The 21,635-nt window shown below is 37.8% G+C and overlaps 2 protein-coding genes, 1 long non-coding RNA gene and 1 pseudogene across 4 annotated transcripts in view; 3 read left to right on the top strand and 1 right to left on the bottom strand.

Moving 5' to 3' along the window:
* LOC111327223 (uncharacterized) overlaps window positions 1-1,314 on the top strand; it is a 45,023-nt gene extending 43,709 nt beyond the window's left edge. Inside the window, exon 5 of the long non-coding RNA XR_016000186.1 lies at window positions 245-1,314. This is a non-coding gene — a long non-coding RNA (uncharacterized LOC111327223). The remainder of the gene's footprint in view (window positions 1-244) is intronic.
* Window positions 1,162-20,417, top strand: LOC111327239 (uncharacterized; annotated as a pseudogene). The gene is made up of 13 exons (XR_016000352.1): window positions 1,162-1,203; window positions 1,807-2,075; window positions 3,547-4,043; window positions 4,408-4,689; window positions 4,788-4,900; window positions 5,426-5,540; window positions 11,164-11,280; window positions 11,453-11,566; window positions 13,072-13,189; window positions 13,441-13,548; window positions 13,946-14,116; window positions 17,914-17,990; window positions 19,381-20,417. The product of XR_016000352.1 is annotated as an uncharacterized LOC111327239 (transcript).
* On the top strand, window positions 14,601-15,946 carry LOC148732810 (uncharacterized). Its single transcript, XM_088757483.1, has 3 exons — window positions 14,601-14,881; window positions 14,963-15,045; window positions 15,308-15,946. The coding sequence occupies exons 1-3, from the start codon at window positions 14,702-14,704 to the stop codon at window positions 15,723-15,725; spliced, it is 681 nt and encodes a 226-aa protein (XP_088613609.1). The 5' UTR covers window positions 14,601-14,701; the 3' UTR covers window positions 15,726-15,946.
* Window positions 15,306-18,770, bottom strand: LOC148732809 (uncharacterized). Its single transcript, XM_088757481.1, has one exon. It carries the CDS (start codon window positions 18,746-18,748, stop codon window positions 16,076-16,078), a length of 2,673 nt encoding a protein of 890 aa, XP_088613607.1. The 5' UTR covers window positions 18,749-18,770; the 3' UTR covers window positions 15,306-16,075.
* Window positions 20,418-21,635: the final 1,218 nt, after the last annotated feature.

Below are 21,635 nucleotides of genomic sequence, written 5' to 3'. Positions count from 1 at the left end.
CTGGAAATGCACGCATATCCTTTTTAAGACCTCATTAACCCTTTTGCCACCTAGAAATTTAGCGTTTTGTGACAACTGATATGTATGTAGACTTGGGTGTAGGACTCCAGAAGCTTCAAATTTTACAATAAACCAAGTCCTACAAGCTCTTTCAGTCGACTTTCAAACATAAAGCTACTAATTTATATTCATAATGCATATTAAGTTTTTGGTATTTTGTTTCTGTTTCTGGGTATTTTGAAAGCTAATCAAGGAGAGGAAAATATAAACAGTGACACTGGAAAAGATGTTTTGAAAGGTAACGATTTATGAATGAGAACATCGCCAGAAATCGAGGCCATTTTGCTCCCGCATTCATTGGTCAGCGGATTGCAATCGGATGAAAACGAAGATGGCGGTGAAGACAAATTCAGTATAAAATATTGAACGATTTAAGTTCTGTGGACCTTCTTTATGGAGAAAAAAGCAAACAGAAAAACAACTTTGAACTGATCTCTTGGTATTTTTAAGGCAGAGCGACTTATAGCAATTTGCTGTCTGATGTAATGCAAGGGACACTCTGCACTAAGCTTCAATGTCCACTCAAACTGGCTTTTTTTGTAATCGTCTAAGATGTCAGACATTTTGGAAATTGTAGCTTAAACCACTTGCATTAAATAATGGGAAGATCTAGACAAATCGTACTTGAAAAGGGCTTTTTCTCCCAGTTGAAAACACAGTTCAACGAACGTACTAATACAGATCTCTCTGATCTGCTTCTTAATTTTCGCGCGAGAAAATTTTTATTCAAAGCTCTACTTTAATAGGAGGGGGTCTGGATTGAGTTTATTTCTCGTGAAACTGTTCATTGCTGAATTAGAAAAACAAATATGGCGACAGTTTGAAGGTTTCGCGGAGGGTTTTTCTTTTAACGCTTTCCCTTCTGGTGCGTCCTTAAGGATGGTCTCAGATCACAGACTCCACAGAGCAAAAATAGCAATTTTCAAGCTCTTTTGGAAGTATCTCATTGTCAAGAAATGTCTCTTTTTATGGACGATTTGTTTACTTCGAACTTCCCTTTATTTAATGCGAGTCGGAGCTAGTTGACTCCCTGGAGGGTTGCTCCTCAAATCGGCGATCCTTTGCCATGGATTACGCTATATTTGAAACAGACTAGAGGTAATGGCTAGCCTCGAATATCGAACATTGCTGACTTTGCTGGAAGTAAGTAGACAAACAGCTTTTGAATTATTTTTATGTTAGAAGTACAGCTTAATCTCTACTGAACATGTTTCGAGTCGGAGCTAAGGAATAATCTTACTCGTATTTGTGGTATTTTGGATTTTTGTTGAAATCCCAAACATTTCCTTACACGATTTCGCCGCCGTTAACTTCTCAATACGCACGCGCGTCCGGCATTTTGACCCAAATTTCTGGCAATGATGAAATGCTTTTGCGTATACACTTGTGAAGATGCTGTACATGGTTAAAATACAAAGACACTCATTATCGTCTCGACGTTATCAAGAAAATTGTGTAATCTTTCTTTGCCACACCCTGAACGAAGAGTTACGTAACCCACAGTATCGTGTAAAAAATTTCAATCACTCTGAGCCTAGCACCTTGTCTACCTTGAATAGATTGCATACGTTTACGTAATGTTCAACGAAAACATCTCACATCAGTGGCTAAAAAGCGAACGTGTGTTCTGAGTTGTCACGAGTTTACTTGGAGTATAAAAAGGGAAGCAGTTTTTCGAGCCGTTCGTAGTTCTAATGTCGCACTTCCCCGGTACGTCGGTGAGTCACCTCTGAAACCACGACGAAGATTTACCTCATTTCTTTGGTTATTCTGCTTTTTGTAGATGTGTCTTGGTGCCTGTGCTGTACAGCAAACTGGTGGGGCTCGTTTGACAAAACGGGATAGTCCAAGTGTGGATCTACTAATGAGTACCTGACAGGTTTTTATCGAAACTCTAAGAGCGCAGGCGATCCAATATATCTTCTGGAGGAGGGAAGCTGCTGCAATGCTCCTGCACCAAATCAGAATCGGGCATCAACGTGCCTTAATGCAAACTGGTGGAAGACTTTGGAAAGGTTTGTGAGCAATTGTAATAAAGCTAGGCGTAGTTCGTTGGCGTGCCATATAAACATTGTGCCAGTCGTGGAAAAATTGCGAGGTCTCACACGGCGGCATTCATAGGCGAGCTATGTTAAGAGTGAGTACCGTTGCCCGAAAACGTAACGAGCATGCATAGCGGGTGAATAGTGAGGTTTCTTAAAATACATATCTAATATGGTCGTATTAACCCTTATGTTATTAACTGGATAACTAATTTCTTGATTGACCCTAAACAGAGAGTCGTAGTTGATGGTGTTACAACAAAGTTCACTGCAATTGGCAGGGGTGTTCCACAGGGGACTGTCCTTGGCCCAGCGTTATTCTCCATAACGGTTAATGACATAAATGCTGTGAATCCAGAAACAAATCTGCTCATTAAGTATGCAGATGACATCACCCTCAGCATTCCGATTGGGCCAAATTTTCCTGATGACTCATCAGTGTGTGAAATTAAAAACATTAAGCTTTGGTCAAGTACGAATCGTATGAAGCTAAAGTTGACCAAAACATGGGAGTTAGTAATGAGAGGAAAGACCCAAAAAACCCCTCCGGGAACTGTACCTATGATTGAAAGAAAGAATGAACTTAAATTATTAGGAGTAACCTTTCACGAAAATCCATGCAACTGGGATAGTCATTTTCACAATATGATGGATAAGGCTGATTCAAGACTCTATATCCTTAGGATTTGTAAGTACTATGGATCCACTTTAGAAGAACTTACGATCTTATTTCGTAGCTTGATTATGTCTGTATTTACATACGCAATTGAGGTATGGGCATGTGCTTATGGTTGTAAATACCTCTCTAAGATTGATAAATTCTGTAAGCGAGCATGGAAATATGGTTACACCAAGGATCGCATATCCATCAACAATGTAATTTTAACTAGGGATAAACAATTGTGGGAGAAAGTCACACATGTAAACGCGCATTGTTTGGCGGATCTCCTTCCGAGCAAACGAGCACGTCCTTTGCGCCAGTGTGGTCGTGATTATACGTTGCTGTGTGTTCGCACGGAGCGTTTTAAGCGCTGTTTTATAAATAGGTCTCTTTTTAATTTTATTTAGTTTAATGTTTGTAGAGATCCGTTGTAAACTTGCACGTATGTCTGCAAGTGTTTAGTTTGATCTATAATAATAAAGATTTCATCATTATTCCCCGCAGAAATGCTTTCAAGAAAGTTAAATCTTTGCAACGTTATGCTGTTATATTTTGAAAGGAACAATTTTCGCGTGTCTTGCATACAACTGTTAGTGCTTCAAAATTTAAAAATTGTGAATGTGAGGAAAGTACGGCATTTGATATCTTTGCTGCATGTTACCAATGAAATCTTTTCCATAATATTTTGGCCTCTAGATTCACCTCTTTTCTCTTCGATCCAGAGAATACTTGTTTGGTAATTCAGTCCTATCCACTTATTGTCTTATTAATACTTTTTTTTAGCAATAATCGATGGGCAGTTTGTCCGACAGGATACTTACTGCAGGGATTATACCGCAATAAAGACCACAACCTTTACAACATCGAAGAAGGTCGTTGCTGTAAACCCAGTAACCTGCCTAACAGCCATCTCCGCTGTTACGACCACGACGCCAGCAAATCATTCGACAACAAAGGCTGGAGTAAATGCGAAGCCAATACTATATGAGCGGCTTTTACAAGGGAGGTTGCGACAAGTTGCAATGCATAGAGAAATTCAAATGTTGTATGATGTTTGATGGCTGCAAATTTGCGAACTGGTGTGTAAGTTTTGATAAGAAAGGCTGGGTCCAGTGCGACTCCTCTAAGCAATACATCACCGGACTTTGGAGAAATGTTAACAAAGCCTCAAGTCATCAGATCTTCTTATTGGAGGAAGCTAAGTGTTGTTCTGCTCCTGCTTCATTCCAGAACCTCCAATCGACATGCAGAGATGCCGTTTGGTGAAAAATTCTTGACAAGTAAGTGCACCATATTTTAACTCAAATTTAGAAAAGGCTACCCTCTTAAGATTCCTTTTCTGAACTTTACAGACATTATTTTTGCAAGGTCTATTACGATCACTTGAGCGTTAACCTTGAGATAAGATTCAAAGTATCAAAAGAACCTCTTTTACTAAGAAATACTTTAGTTCATATCATTTAAACCACGTTAGATTTTCCGTTCTTCCCTTGAAAACTCGTAATAATTCAATTCTTTGTACAGTTTTTACCTTGTTAACAAGCACCACTTCAATAAAATGTATTACACCATGTTGGCTGTTTGATAATATTGCAGTATAAAATATCTCAAACCAATTTTTTTACTTGGTTTTCCTCAAACTAGAACAAACACGTGGGCTGTCTGTCCAGCTGGCTACTTTGTACGAGGCTTCTTCCGAAATGACGGTGCTTGGCTGCATCATATTGAGATGGGTAAATGCTGTAAGCCGAACACTTTCCCAGACAGGTATGAAGACTGCTACACGGAGAATTTTCAAAGTCCGTTTGACAAAAGATGCCTCAGCTAATGTAAGAGACAAGCGTACTATTTGGCCGGAATCTAAGAAAGGAGGTTGTGACAAATTGTTTTGCATCGAGTCTTTCAAATGCTGCAGGATGAATATAGGTAAGGAAAAATTCTCAATCTCGCAATTTTGCCGTCCGTAAACAGCAGGTTAAAAGTTAATTACGCCATACTAAATTTTCATTTCTAATACTTTACAGATGAGTGCAGGATTCAAAGTCCATGTCTTAGCAGTGCAGTGTGCTCCGACCTAAAAGGGAATTACACTGAGTGTACATGTAAATCTGGATATCAAGGAAAAAACTGCTAAAACGATATTTTCACCATTATAGATCAAAATGTAATATCAAATCAAAAGGCGAGCCGTAAGACTAAATTCCTGGGATAGATTTCCAAAGCCTCATTAAGAAAAGCATAAATGTGTATGGGTCCTTGATGGGATGGATATTTTCTCGTATCAGAATGAGTTACATCTGAATAACGCAATATGAGTCAAAATGAGAAACAACCTGGATGCAAAACTGATAAATCCAGTCCCACACAAATATCGCTCGACTGACAAACGACTTCTCGACTGGCTCCAATTATGACCTCTTCTCAGGTTGTCGCAACATCAGTCATTATTACTAACAGCAGTTTCTTTCAGGAATACTCGCACCCATACAATCAGACCACACAGTCACCTTCTAAACTAGGGTTTAAAAAATTACTGTTAACACCGTTTCGAAACGTTGACTAAATTCTTCTATAAAACCGCCTCTGAAAATATTCCTGTCTACTTTATGCAAGTAACCAATGTTTGATTATAGCCTTGACAAAGCTTTTACTTTACTCGACAGATGTAAACGAGTGTTTGAACAATCCTTGCAAGAACGGAACTGCATGTGCCAACCTTACAGGAAGTTATTGCTGCGATTGTAAATCTGAATATACCTGAAAGAACTGTGAAATTGGTGGGATACTGAATATAATACAACGTCCTCCCTATTAATTCAATTTGATTTTGTTTTATCGATTCCAGAGACTTTTATCTTTCCTTTGAAAATGTGTCACCCGTTTATAAAGTAGTTTTTGACTAGCTCTTCAAGCATTGTTCACCAAGGATAAGAAATATTGCGGCATTATATAATGAAATCAGACATATTCACATGCGTATCCTTCTTAGAACGTTAAGGATATTATTTAGAATAAAAAAATTAAATATCCAGCTTTATGATTTTAAAATTCTAAAATGATTTTTTGTCAATTTTCTTGCCGGATTTTCCATTGCTAGACAAGGTTTCTTTTATCCAAAAGTAATTTGAAATTGTTACAAGTAATCATGTAATACGTAATTATTTATCTTTAGCGATAAACCATTGCGAATTAGTTCCATCACAGAATTAGAAACAGCATTAATGAAAGAGAATTTGGCAAACTTTAAGGAAGACCTACTTGAATATCTATTTTTTTTTAAAATTATATTTCCACACTTTTATTATCGCAAAGAGTAAACGAAATAGTTTGATCTAACTTTCCCTGCGAGCAGAGCCTTTTCTTCTTTTCTTCTTCTTTTCTTCTTTTTAACCCTCCAAGGGAAAAGGCTCTGCCGACATCCTGTCAGTTGCTTTGAAATGTCCAAAGCCCAAAACTCTGGGCTACTCAAGCCGGTTTAGCCTCCAGTCAAACCGGTTTTGGTGCGCACGCCTTTGTTTTTCATGTAAACAGTTGACCAAATCTGCGCCCACAATAGTTCAAGGGGGCGTGGAAAAGGATCAGTTTCTAGGCAACCGCTGCGCATGTTCAAACGAGCAACAACAGGATGTCGGAAGAGCCTTTTTCCCTTTTCGATTCGAGGACGGGTTAAAAAGGCTCTGCTCGCAGGTTAGATCTAATTAATCATCAACACAATACATAGTACAAGTTTAAATTTTTTCCTCCTCAAAAATAAACCCTTGTGTCTGTGGCAGGCTTAAGCTCTTCAACACATACGACCGTCTTGTGGGAAACAAAGATCAAAGCTCAGTGAAATGCGATCGGCGAGATCCCGCTCTCCCAGGCTGGTTTCGCTTCATTTATTTAGTTATTTTATTTATTGCAATTTAATAGACCACTTTCATAAATGGCTGCCGGATTAATATTCTTTTGTTTAAATTTAAATTAGCCCTAATGGCCTCGCTTGAGATAATGTATTCTTTTGAATTTTGTACTGGAGAACGAGGCCAGAAGGGCTTGTTTAAATTTAAACAAAAGAATATTAATCCGGCAGCCATTTATGAAAGTGGTCTATAGCAGAAATACACGGATGCAGGTATGATACAGTTAATTAATTAAAAAAAATGCCATAAGGAGAATCTGCAAAAGAGTCCCAGACCCCATGTAACAGTAGGTCACCCAATACATATATAGTACGAATGAGATACTATGTTATAACTGAATAAAAAAAAATTAATTATGATTTACCTATAAGAAAATTCTTCACTTTAAATTTAAAATTCCCGGTACAATTTACAGTGCGAATGTCAACAGGCAACATATTCCAAGAATCTGCTATTCGATGGAAATAGGAATATTTAAGGGAATTAGTCCTTGCATATCTTTTCTTTAACATCAGATGATCATAATGTCGTAAGGAATAATAATCTAAACTAGAGTAAAAATACACGAAAGGTGAAACATCAATGTTAACAAACCCTTTCAGTGCCTTAAAAAAGAAAGTAACGGCAATTAAAACTCTTCTGTCTTCCAAAGATAATAGATTTAACTTCTCAAGACGAGCTGCATAGCTATCCTTAGTTTTCAAAATAAATTTAGTGGCGCGTCTCTGGACTCCCTCAAGCTTATCAATGTTCTTACGGGATATGGGGACCATACCTCAGAGCAGTATTCAAGGTTAGACCTTACTAAGGAACAGTAAAGGGTCCTTAGAGTCTTCAAATCATTTAGTCCTTTACAGATTCTTTTAATTAGTCCCAATGTCCTATTTGCCTTGGCAACAACACAGTTCACACGGGAGTTCCACTTTAGGTGATGGTCAGTGATAACACCCAGATCCTTGAATTCCTCAACCTGCTCCAACTCAGTGTTGTTTAAGAAGAAAGTCGAGGTGAATGGTTGTTTCTTCCGAGTTATTCTCACGATTTTGCACTTCTTTACATCAAAGTCCATACCGTTCAGCGTACTCCATCTTTCAAAGTTCTCAAGATCTTGGTGATATATTTCGATGTCATCAGCAGAGTCGATGGTTCTTGAGCTTTTGCAGTCATCGGCATACAGTGCAATGGTGTTACCAGGGAGTACTACCCTAGGCAGGTCATTTATAAAGATAATGAAGAATAGAGGTCCCAACAGGGACCTCTGAGGGACCCCAGAGCAAGCCTCCTACCAGGATGAAGATACACCATCAATTAACACCCTCTGCCTTCTATCAGTGAAGTAACTCTCACACCAACGAAGAAGAGATCCAGAAACCCCAAAGCTGCATAACTTCTCTAACAAGACTGAGTGAGACACCCTATCAAAAGCCTTGGAAAAATCCAAAAAGGCAACATTCACTTGACAGCCGCCATCAAGAGCCTTGGCCCAGTGATGATAGGTCAAGATCAATTGAGTCACACACGACCTACCCTTGACAAAGCCATGCTGCCATTCGGTTAAATAGGGAAAAATATGATCATATATAGCGTCATATACAAATATCTCTAAACATTTTGCAGGAATTGGTAGTAGTGAGATGGATCTGTAATTTTCCACGAATTCCTTTTTGTCACCTTTATGCACAGGAGTAATGTTGGCCGATTTCCATAGCTTTGGCATTACACCAGATCTTAATGATAAATGAAATAAGTGCGCCAAGAGTGTTGACAGTTCCTCTGCACATCTTCGCAGAATACGGGGAGGCAGTTGGTCCGGTCCAGGTGCTTTGTTAAGATTAATATTAGGCAAGGCCTTCTGAACATCAAGTGCTGAGACAGACAAATCAGACAGCAAATTCGGATTTATAACGTCTGGATAGGTCAAGTTAACATCAAGTTGAGACTTTTTATAGATGGAACAAAAATAACTGTTGAATAGCTCAGCCTTAGAGGTTAGATCAGACGAAGAATAATTGCCCTACACAACAGATTCAGGTAGTCGCTTGGATTAAGATTTCATTGATTGGAAAGACCAAAAGTGCCTGGGGTTTTCTTGTAGTTTCTCAGACAGGGTATGTGTAGATATGAACGATAACCAGCATCAATTCGCTTCTTAGTCACCCTTCTAAGAGCCTTAAACTTTTCAAACAGTTCAGCTGATTCCCTTGACTTGATGCGTTTCCACAGTCTCTCCTTTTTTTTTCTGATCAACCTCATGATGTCATTATCAATCGATGGCGGTCGTGAACGCTTCTTAACAGTAATTAATGAAATATGTTGATCAATCGCAGACGATATAATGTCATGAAATTTATCCAAACACGTGTTGATGCAAGTGTCAGCTAAGACCAGATCCCAATTTAAGATTCGCAGTGTCTCTTTCAGACCCTTAAAATCAACTTTTTTTATAACAATAAACCTTCCTCTGTACATTATTTGGCCTTTTTGCTTCGCTGTTTAAACCAAAGGACACAGGATGATGATCAGAATCAAATGTATAAGGATGGACGGATACCTCTTTAACAAGAGATTCATTGCTAGTTAGAACCAGATCTAGAATATTCCCAGGAGAAGCCACATTAGTTGAATTATGAGTTGGGTTCAAATTCAGTTGCAGTAGAAAATAATCATCAAGGATATTGCAGAAATCCTCAGTCCCAACATCTGAGCATGTAGGACAGCCCGCATACCAGTTAACATGAGGGAAGTTGAAGTCACCAGCTACAATGAGATTCGATAAACCAGTCTCAGAGTATTTTGCCAAGAACCCCTTAAAGTGAACAAGAAACGACTCATCGGCTTCAGGTGGTCTATAGAAGGTTGAAAATAGAACACAAGTGGTAGGATTTGGACATATCTCAAGAGCCAACATTTCCACCTCAACCTCCAGGTCAGTTTTATGTATACAGGGAAGATGACAGCGGACAGCTACCAAAACTCCTCCACCACGCCCATTGCATCTATCCTTACGATACACATTATATCCATGAAACGGCAGTTCAAAATCTTGAAGTCTCCACCAAGCCAAGTCTCTGTTATAGCGACTCTTTTAATGTTGTTTTACGTTTACGAGCTGCAAAAACCACTGTCTGTTCACTGTGACAATTGATGATGATCAAGATCTTAACTAGCAATACATAGCCTGGTCACAATTTTGATTTCTTCTTCACCAGCAATAAACCCTCGTGACTCCGTCAGACACAAACTCTTCAACACATACGACCTTCGTGTGGGAGCAAAGACCAATTGGCTCATTAGTTTTTTAAATCATAGAAAGCAGAGAGTTGTTGTCGATGGTCATAGTACTGAATATGTTTCTATAAATAGGGGTGTTCCTCAAGGTACAGTCCTGGGGCCGGTCTTTTCTATTTTTATTAACGATATCAAAGCTGTTAATACTAATAAGAATCTTCTAGTTAAATTTGCTGATGATATAACTATTAGTTTACCAATCGAGGCAAATGTAGGCTTAGATGAATCCGAAACGGAAGTCCTATCCTTTATTGAATGGTCCGAGAAGAATTGCATGAAAGTCAACTTGACGAAAACATGGGAACTTCTTTTACGAGGAAAGACTTCCAAGACGCCTCCTGAACCACTCGAGATCATAGGGAGGAAAGAAAAACTGAAACTATTGGGTGTTACCTTTGAGCAAATGCCAGTTAATTGGGACACTCATATTGATTATCTACTTAGTAAGGCTAGCAGTAGGTTGTATATTTTGAGAATATGTAAATATTATGGTTACCCTATTGAGAATTTGGACTTACTTTTACAAAGTTTGATTCTCTCAGTTTTTACATATGCTATTGAGGTCTGGGGGTGTGCTTTTTATAGTAAATATTTAAGTAGAATTGATAAGCTCTTTGCCAGGTGTTGTAAGCTGGGTTACTGCTTAAAGCAACACAGTATCTTGGATATCCGTTGTAATAGAGATAAGAAATTATGGCAAAGGATCTCTTCCACCAACACTGCGTTGAGCGATCTCTTACCTCCCCAGAGAACACGGCAGTTGAGAACTAGGTCGCATAATTATATTTTGCCTAAGGTTCAGACAAGCCGTTTTAAATCAGTTTTTATTAATAGATGTCTTTTCAATAGTAATTGATACCTTTTCTTTTTCCTTATTCATTCTATTCATGTTAATTGTTGCACGTCTGTTTGCACAATAATTCTTAATGAAGATCTTTATTATTATTATTATTAGCTCAGTAAAATGTGATCTGCGAGATCTCACACGCAATCATGATTTTCGAAAAATGAGGTGTAAAAGTGTGGGTCTTTACTCACTGATTCCTTCCATCACAGAATTGGAAGCAGTGTTTAGGGAAAACAATTTTGCAAACTTAAGGAAGACCACGTTGAATATTTGTTTTCTTTTTTTTAATTATATTTCCATGGTTTAATTTTTTGGATTAGTAAACACAATATCTTGAAGCAACTTAAAATTGTTTTTTTACAGGTATAAAGGAATGTAAGAACGATGATCCATGCAAGAACGCAGCAAAGTGTATCAATCTCGATGGAAATTACCGTTGCGACTGTAAATCTGGATATAATGGAAAGAACTGTGTAACAGGTGTGATGCTGTAAATCTTGAGACGAAAAAAGGATTCATAATGAGACTGAAAAATCTTTCATTTGAACAACTCATTATATTTTTCAACTTCAAACAGTGGTGTTCCAGACTTATAAGGCAGTAGATAAGGAAATCAAGATAGAAAAGTATTTTCTTTTTTTCTTCCTGATAGATGTCAATAAATGTGCAATTACCCCATGGAAGAACAGAGCTACCCGTGTTAACCTCCCAGGAAGTTATCGCTGTGACTGTAAATCTGGATTTACTGGGAAAAACTGCGAAACAGGTAAAATGACATATTCCAAGACTCAACTGACACGCACTTTAAATCCTTAACAGAAGAAAGGCAAACTTTCATGAAAGACGTTTAGCTTATTTTTAAAACTGGGCGCGGTCACAAAATCGCACGATAACTTCTTAAAGCTAATGCAGTTGGTATATCGAAGAAATCAATCGTTTGCTCCATGTATCAGCTTTTGATCTCAGAACATACGGGCGCTGTTGACGGTCCATTCTTCAATCTCTTTACTCCAAAATGATTGTAATTTTAATTTTTAAAACAGATGTAAACGAGTGTACAAAAACTCAGATACAATGAAATATATGAGGTTCATATATTTTGAACTGCGGTATTAGATACGTATGATGCACGATCCTCGCAGTAGATAGTGCTATTTAAGCAATAGCGAAAATCAGACCTGAAAAAAAAAATCAGGCCTGTACGGGATTCGAACCACTGACCTTTGCGATACTAGTGCAGCGCTCTACCAATTGAGCTAACAAGCCAACTGGAAGCAGGCCGTTAAGTTGACTCGTAATAAACCCGTGAAAGTGATAAATCAGATACAATGAAATATATGAAGTTCATATATTTTGAACTGCGGTATTAGATACGTATGATGCACGCGATCCTCGTATCTACTGCGAAGATCGTGCATCATACGTATCTAATACCGCAGTTCAAAATATATGAACTTCATATATTTCATTGTATCTGATTTATCACTTTCACGGGTTTATTACGAGTCAACTTAACGGCCTGCTCCCAGTTGGCTTGTTAGCTCAATTGGTAGAGCGCTGCACTAGTATCGCAGAGGTCAGTGGTTCGAATCCCGTACAGGCCTGATTTTTTTTCAGGTCTGATTTTCGCTATTGCTTAAATAGCGCTATCTACTGCGAGGATCGTGCATCATACGTATCTAATACCGCAGTTCAAAATATATGAACTTCATATATTTCATTGTATCTGATTTATCACTTTCACGGATTTATTACGAGTCAACTTAACGGCCTGCTCCCAGTTGGCTTGTTAGCTCAATTGGTAGAGCGCTGCACTAGTATCGCAGAGGTCAGTGGTTCGAATCCCGTACAGGCCTGATCTTTTTCAGGTCTGATTTTCGCTATTGCTTAAATAGCGCTATCTACTGCGAGGATCGTGCATCATACGTGTACAAAAACTCCTTACAAAAATGGAGCTGCCTGTGTTAACCTACCCGGAACCTATCGCTGCGAGTGTACACCTGGATTTACAGGAAAAAACTGTGAAACAGGTAGCTCCTCTCCTTAAAATTACACCGGAAACAAAATATTCAGCATATACTGAAAGTGCAAGCGGCGGTGCCATAAAAAGATCGTGCCAAACGAAGGTTTTGGTAATAAAGACGGTAGCCACAGATAAATGGTCAAATGCATCAGCTTTTAATTCCAGAATAGATAAGTCCTCTTTTGTTTATCTTCTGTTCTTTCATTCTCTTTTCTTTTGAATGACTGCTATATTCTTAATTAAAACAGATATAAACGAGTGTGCAAAGACCCCGTGCAAGAACGGAGCTCAGTGCCTGTGTCAACTTTCTTGGAAAGGATCGCTGTGATTGTGAATCTGGATACTCTGGAAAGGACTGCGAAACAGGTTGAATCATTTAAAAGAGCTATACACAATCTCTCCATCTTTTCCTCTTGCTGTTACTAAAAGGAGTCTAAAAGCCATTGACCGACCAAAACCGCTGCTTAGTCTATCATATTAACTGAGCCGGCCGCTCAGTTCAACGCAAATTCCATACGCGCTACTCATTTTTATAAATCTTCCCTAGTAATTTTCAAAGTAAAACTTGGGTAAAAAAACCATCCTTACTCCATATTTTTTCTCGTTTTTTTCAAAAGATGTTAATGAATGTACCACTACCCCTTGCAAGAATGGAGCTGCCTGTGTGAACCTTCCAGGAAGTTATCGCTATGACTGTAAATCTGGATTTACCGGGAAGAACTGCGAATCAGGTTAAATCATCATTTGCTTTCTATAAATCATTTCTTTTTCGGAACCTCGACCTTATCAAAACCCTAATTCCTTTACTCACAAACTCGAGCTTTTATAGAATTAGGGACAAATTACGATTAAAAAAAGCAATTGTAAATACTAATCAGCAAACGGAAGAAATATACAATTTGTTTTTTTCAAAAGAACTTATCTCTACCTTTACGGAAACTCAACTCATGTTAGATTAGAACATCATTCAAAATTATGCATAACATTTTAGATCTAAGCCGTTGTACAATTCACTACATCATGAATCAACTACTTTCACATAGTAAACAATAGACACAGTAATCTGATGCTCTTCAGAGAGAAGTTTAAAACTTCAGTTTTTGATTCCATATCCTTCTCATTAAACTGATGTAAACGAGTGCGCAATTAATCCATGCAAAAATGGAGCTGCCTGTGTCAACCTCCCAGGAACCTATTGCTGTAACTGTAAATCTGGACACACTGGAAAGAACTGCGAAACGGGTATGAAGTGGCAAGAACCGGCATTTTCAAAAATAATTACTGCATTTCGAAGTTGAAAAGAGAACTTTTCGACATATTTGGTTGCTTGTTCTTATTTTATTTTAATTTCTCTTTTTGACTAAACAACCGCTAGCCGTTGGGAGATATTTATATCATACATTTCGGGACACCCCGCGCTTGCCAAAAACATTCTAGTCCTTCCTTTCATTAGAAGGCCTCAATGGGCTTAACCGATAGCCGTAAAAAGGCAAAAAAAAAAAAAAAGAAATAATGATAATTAGCCGTCAGGCATAAGATTTTTCTAATCTAAGATGCCATTTTCAAAATATAATTCTTACAAAATCTTATAGTGACTGTCTTGTCTTCTGACCGATTTGCAAAATAAGAAAATGATTCCACATCTAACCAACAGCAGCTCCATCTAAAATTTCCCTTGTTGCTTGGGTAAAAGCGAACGACTTAATGTGTTTTGGAACAATGAAAATTTCAAGTTATAGCTGGAATTACAAATTAACTGTTACAAAAAAACACATGGCCAGAAATCTGTGACAGTCAGCGGTTTGAAACGGGGGCTCGTGTATCCCAAAAAATTCCTAGTACGCATGCGTTCTTGCATCAGATTACATACAGCAAATTATGGCGAGCGGCGTAAGGGATTCGAGCAGAAATAGCCGCGGTTTATTTCTTCAATTACACAATGTTTCTTCTGCGGACCTTCTTTGGGATGAAAAAAAAAGTAGAAAAAGGAAAGCTAATGTTTCTTCTGATTATTTTGCCGTGGAAAGGTTAATCTCGAGGAGGACATCACATGGAACGGTGAGTTCACAATTTGCCCTGGTCTACGATGTATGTCATTAATTTTCTTACATGCTAAAGTTTTATAATTAAAATCTTCAGGTTCAATATTTAGTGAAATGGAAGGGATACAGCGCGTTTCATAATAGTTGGGAAGATGAAGATAACTTGACTACCGATCTTAGGTATTTATTGTTGTATCATTTTTTCAAACTGTACTTAAATTACCATTACAATTGAACATGCTGAAATACGGAATTAACAAGAGAGATGCACTCGTATAAGCTCATTCATAGAAAGGTTTATACTTAACTAATTTTTTTACACCAATAATACACGCAGTGATCGCTGCTTTTCTTTTTCTTCTGCCTTTGCATTGCTTTGAGTATTACTTGTTCATAGACAACCCCTCTTACAATGTTTCCATTTTCATTATTTTTCTTACAGAACTTCTGACAAGCCAATTGTTGATAAAGAGAGGCTAACTCGAAACGTTGATAACCTGAGATTATCAGTCCTCTTTAAATTAAGAAGTAAATCAAGGTCTAATGCTATTTTGGACTTTGATCATGATTGTTTTCGTTTTTTGTTTTATGGTAAAGGAAGGGAGGGAAGGGAGAAGGGGTATACTTTGTTAGATAAAGATGATTTTAAAAAATGTGATTTACCAGAAAACTGGGATAGGGTTATTGATTGTAATGGGGATGGGGTAAGGGTTAAATATCCATTTAAAATTAGATTGTTTTTAGCAAAATCACCAAAAACATATTCTATTATAAATGGGAAAATTCAAGAAGATCAGAGAATGTTAATTGAGAAACTATCAATTGATTTCAGTCGCCAACCTGTAACTATTCAATCATAGATATTATAAACAGAAAGTGAAATTGAAATAAACTGTAATGGCTTTAGGGACTGTAAGGGGTTCCACCTGAACGCAAAAGCTGATAAGAATATGACCAACAAGTGAGTTGAATGTACAAAATATACATGGCCCCTATCTAATAACCCTAGGCTTAATCCACAGTATGAATTTGCTTGAAATTGCTTTTATTTACAAAGTTAATTATAATTTTGTTGAGTTGATGTGTTTTCACTGCACTCTTTGCTTGTCATGTGAGTTTGTTTATATAATTTTGAATGTGTAAGGGAATCCCCCCTTAGAGTAACTAAAGCCATTTCATGCTCCCAGAATACTAAATATTCCATATTTTCTCATTGACAAATTTCCTCCAGTTGTTTAATTAGTTCAGCCTTGGTTTTGTTGCTGAATCCTCTCGCATTTCTCTTCTTTAATTCTTCTTTCAATTGCTTCACTGTCATATGAGAACAGCTAGTGTCAGTGGTAGTGGACTCAGGGAGGGGATGTTCATTTTGAGCTTCAATAGATTGCTGGAGAGGATCTTGACTTAAATTTACTTGTGCCTTTTTTCGGTTTTCTTTAATTTCAACATCCCAGTAGCTGTCCTTGCGCTTCATGTAATTGCGTACTTCCCGCTCGTGTTCTTTAAGCTCCCACTGACGTTGCTCTTGTCGCAGAACATCTCCTGCAGAATCCCACTTGTTGGACTTTCTCAGAATTATTGCACGTGCTACATCATTGTTCTTTTCAACTCCTTGCCCTGTAAATATTTTGACTGAGTGGTGGAGCTCAAAGAACTTGGGAATGTGTGCTACCATAATGTGCATGTATGGGGTAACTCTGGCTTTCTCATACCCTTCTCTTTTGCCATTTAGACTGACAAAAAGAGAAATCCACTCTTTGGCTTTCATGAAAAATTCTGTGGGGTCTTTCTCAGGGTTCCAGTCATTGACAACTTTGTAAATTTCTGCAAACTCTGTCCAGACTGCAACCACAGTTGATGCTGTTTCTGGGTGGAGAATGCTATGTAACTTACTGGGAACGTCAGCTAAAAGGATCTTTTTGTCTTTTCCAAGGAGACTTGTCCAGTCATGTTTCCCGCTACCTTTCCCATCCGCATTTCTTTGTTCCCACACATCAAAAGAAACACCACAAGATTTGATTACCCTAATAAGGCTTTTTAGGTGTAATCCTGTTGCTGCCCCCTTTTTATGGTCTAAGTCATCATCTTTATCCCAGTCAAGGCACTCCTCCACTAGATTTCCAATCAAAATATCTGTGATTCTCAGCATTAAGTGCAGCTCGTCTACCACTATACGATCCAGTGGTATATTTAGTATAGGTTGTTTATCACAACAGTAATTATCTCTGGATTTTTTAGACATTTCAAACATTTCTTTCAGTGTTCTTGCTAAGGGGGGAGTGTTATAACTTGTATAGTCATTGTTGATTCTCCAGCGATCATTTTTGTGTGTTTTACACCAGGCACAAGCATAATTAGATGTTGCCCCCTTCAGTCCAAGCATCAGTAAAATAAATTTATAATCACCACCAAGATATAATTCAGTTTGAATCTCTTGGCCATCCACATTCATTTTACCTTTGGCAGTCAAGTCATTTACCTCATTGAATAAACTCTGGAATGACTCTTTTATTGTGTGGTAACTCTCGGTTCCATTGACTATGCCAAGAGTTCTGTTTCCTTTTGCAGACATTACCGACTCCTCTGTTTGCAGAATGGAAAATGAAAGTAAAATAAAATTTGAATTTCTTGTCATTCTGGCACCATCACCATTGATTTTGATTTTGATTTTATCAGTGATGGGGTCAAAGTCACTGTTTTGCTTCAGGAAATCAGAGATATGTATTTTAAACACTGTTTCAGCGGAAGTTACTCTGGCCCCTTCAAACTTAGCATTTAGAGGTTCAATTTTGCACATTTTGTTCAGTTGATCACGGCATTGTTTGACCAAGTAGGACCTTGGTAGACTATCAGTGATCATGGAAATTTCGTGGTAAAATGAATCCCCCACACAAAATTTGTCCAGTAAGAAAAGGATTTTTTCAACATTCTCTTTTTCATGTGTGGACAAGGTACTATACTTTCTTTCTCCTGCTTGAGTGGGTAAATTTTGACAGTCTGGTTTACTTGTTATGTTGTGAACCACATCACTGTCTGATTCTTTGACAGTTAACCCAACTAGTTCAACACCAAAGGAAGAGCAGAACCAGAGAGCAGCTTCGGCTCGTGAAATAAAAGTTTTCAAGGTCCTGAACTTATTTTTCACAGTTGAAAGAGGTTTTCCCTGGTATGAACTAACCCCCACAGAATTTTCCAATGATGCAATATAATCTTCAAGCTCTTTGTTTGTTTTCTGCAAAACTTGGGTTTCATTTTCCTTTTGGTTCACTGCCAGCACCATTTCCTCATAGATTCTTTCCTTCTCCAACTCTAAATCTTCATAGGCCTTTTTCCAATCTTGTAGCTCATTTTGTATGTTTTCAATTTCTTGATAGAGTTCATGTACAGGTTTTGTTTGACCCTCCATAACATGAAACTTTCGGACTCGATTATCCAACTCTTTTCTTGCCCTGCCCTTAGTTTTTTTGTAATCTAATGAAATTTTATAAGCAATATTTAACAAAGCTTCATCGATTCCATCTCGTATATTTTCATCATCGCTAAAGGCAAAGCATTGCCCGAATGTGCACTTTTCCACCAAATCTATGTAGCTGAACCTTTTTGCCGTGGGTGAGTTTTCTGCTGCGCTTGTAGAAGGAGAATTTGCCTCTATCTCTTCACATCCGCTTGACAAATCTTGACCAAATCTTGATCTTGAAGTGTCACGCGACAGAACGTTTCGTTCTTGAACAGTTTTATGCCATTCTCTAAAAAGAGGATAAGGAATTTCCAAAGTAAAAAGCACTCTTTTCTCTTTTTCCCTCGCCTCATATCTTAATTCCGGTTGAGTGAATTTGATTGCATCCTTAAAACGCGAGCAACATTGACTAAATTCGTCGCTCATTTTACTTGCAAATTTTCGGAGATTGTGTAACGCCATTGTACAATTTATTGAAGGCACGGTTACATAGGTCAAGTAAAGCATTTTGGGATTCAAGATGGAGGACGAAGGGGCTAAAAACTACGGTTGACGGTCGACTAAAAACATGGCGTTTTCCCGAAATTTTTCTTGGGTTTTAAAAATGGCGTCACATTGAGAACTATTTAGCAGTATTTGGGCCGTTTTTCCACCAAGTTTGGAACCGATTTAGTGGCTTCAAAGGCTCCTATTTTTGCACTATAAATGAAGTTTAGCATGTGAACAAATCAGTTCGATCTGGAAGAACATTCCTGTGAACCCGTGAAGTGGGTTGATTTTCGACAATTTATGCTACCTTCGGACAGTTATTAAGAAAATGTATGGCGGAATGCGAGGATTTCTACGTCCAACAAAAATTGCTTCGGGAACCGCTTTAACACATGCAAATGCACACAGAGCACGCAGCGAAAGGTTGTACATATAATCCACTTTATTTTGCGATCTGGAAGAACTTGTCTCCTCTGGCGGTTGTAACACAGGAGCAGTTATTAAAAGAAGGTTAGCTGAAAGCGCACTGTTTTCCTTGTAGTGATTTTGCGACTCGTTTGTAACCTAAGACCGAGTTTGACATCGATGCGCGTGCGTGGCGGCCATGCTGTCACGGATTTCTGGCCATGACTGCGAAACAGGTGGCTCAATTAATTAAACAATTACCCTTTTCTGCATTATTAACATATATAATTTACGAGTGCAAAAATAATCCATGCAAGAACGGAGCAACCTGTGTCAACCTTCTGGGAAGTTATCACTGTAATTGTACGAAAAAATTTCGTGGTCATAACTGCAACATCTTGGCAGGTATATGTTGTAGTTCGATTTTATCCTTGGTTCAAATTTTATTTTCCTTTGTTCTCGGTCATGTTAATGTATGATAATGAGTTTGAAACAAAGGAAAATAAAATTTGAACCAAGAATAAAACTGAACTACAATATATACACCCCGCCCCCTCCATATTCTTTCATTTCATTAGATCTATAAAAAAAATTTAAAGCGTTATCACTTTACATGACCTTTAGACTATATTTTCATAATTCTGAAAATTTTATTAATCCACTCTGTAATATAATTATACAATCTCAAAAAGTTATACGAAACGGGCAAAATATAACAAACTTATCTGTTTTCAGAACCCACTGATCGATGCGAGGAGTAATCTGAATTCTCTCAAAGGTGAAGTGCAGTTTTGAATAATATAAAAGATACTTTTCTCTTGGTCTGTACATAATATATGATAAATCGTCTCTCCACGTATCTATAATCTGAACAAGATGTGTTGCACTTTCTTTGAAAAACAAAATCCGTTTTGTCTATTTGAAAATATCAAAAATCATAACTCGCGTCTAACAAGGTCAACAGGTCCTTTGGCCAGAACCAATGGTTGTTTAAGTTTTAAACTCCCAAACTCCATAAAGACAAGTAAAACAACAAGAAACTACAAATTGTTTACTTATTCTGCTTGTTATTTATGAACATTCTCCTTCCCATATCTTTCAGTGTGTAACTCGCCATTGCTTCCAGGGATTAAAGAAATCAATAAAGTTGTCTACAATTGAAATGACATGCTTGAAAAAAATGTACTGTCGTAAGAAGTAAGAAATAAAACAATGTTTAACTTGACATTAACTAGCTGTGCTTTCTTTGCTTTAAAACATTCCAGGTTCCCTTACTTCTATAGTTACCTTTTGGAAATCTTTTTTGTGGCTCTTTAACAATTCAAAAATGAAACATAGCCTAAAGTATGATAAAGGTATAATTTCAACCTTGTGAGAAATCTTGACCGTATATATCAGCAATTCCTTAACACCATTGCGAATATATGAACCAGTGAGCAAATTACGGCACATGCAGAAACCCTTCTCTCTGAAGTTAACAAGTAAAAAGAAAATTCGAAATGTTCCTCTGAGTCGACTTATTGTAAAAATTGGATTAAGTTGACCTCTGGCGTAACTTGCAACTGTCTGATGACTATATCAATCTTAATTTTCAAAAGCATTTCATTAGTTAGGTCACAAATCATGGCAAATTTCTCTTCCTTTTTGAAAACATTAATTCTATTTTAAGTAAACAAGGTTCGCATGCATAAACCGGCCATATCATTTCCATAAATACTTAGAGGTCTGTTTGCCTAACACAACTCCAATCTGCCCCTTTTCACTCAGAAATTCATGGTTGATTTCTAACACGGTATCTAACGTTTAACTCATCGATTTGAACACGGTATTAACGTTTAACTCGTCGATTTCCAAGTCAACTCCGCCTTAACGCCATTTTATTTAAATCACGGAGCTCATTTACCCCATTCTTTAATGTTCTTGTCTGAGCGCGGATCTTTTGAAAGTCATCCTGTGTATGAGCCACAAACTCTCTAATTTCCCTCAAATCGTATTCGCATTGTGCCAAATGATCACCGACGGCTTTTCTTTCCTCGTCGACAGTCTTCATGAGTTTCTCGGGAAGCTTTCCTCCTTCGAATTTCTTTACGGCGTCCATAAAATCACGCGATCTGGTTCTAAGTAACGGTGCCGGCTTGGCTTTGTTCGCCAGTGTTCCAGGATCCTTTCTCACTGGTATTTGAGATGAGGTACCCCTCAAGCTGTTTCTTTTACCTAATCTTGGGCTACTCGTTGGACTTGACTCTCTAGATGAAGTCCTCGAAGGATGCTTTTGTGGTTGCGAGGGAGGGAAACTCATTACTGAACAGCTTCTAGGAAAAAATTATAATTATTGTGAACGTGCCAGACTCAAGCTTCAATAACTTTTCCTTAATTGGTGAGGAAACTGGGGTGTTTTCGGGGCGGCATGGAGCGATAA

This window comes from Stylophora pistillata, chromosome 4 (assembly GCF_964205215.1).
Source record: "Stylophora pistillata chromosome 4, jaStyPist1.2, whole genome shotgun sequence".
Taxonomy (NCBI): Eukaryota; Metazoa; Cnidaria; class Anthozoa; order Scleractinia; family Pocilloporidae; genus Stylophora; species Stylophora pistillata.
This window is presented reverse-complemented; position numbering and strand designations above follow the sequence as displayed.

Bases quoted from the DNA above. Each gene is read 5' to 3' on its own strand.
- LOC148732810 (XM_088757483.1), top strand. From the start codon at position 14,702: ATGGCGAGCGGCGTAAGGGATTCGAGCAGAAATAGCCGCGGTTTATTT. The intron at 14,882-14,962 runs GTGAGTTCACAA...TAAAATCTTCAG, and splicing joins GGAGGACATCACATGGAACG to GTTCAATATTTAGTGAAATG. The intron at 15,046-15,307 runs GTATTTATTGTT...TTTTTCTTACAG, and splicing joins AACTTGACTACCGATCTTAG to AACTTCTGACAAGCCAATTG.
- LOC148732809 (XM_088757481.1), bottom strand. From the start codon at position 18,748: ATGAGCGACGAATTTAGTCAATGTTGCTCGCGTTTTAAGGATGCAATC.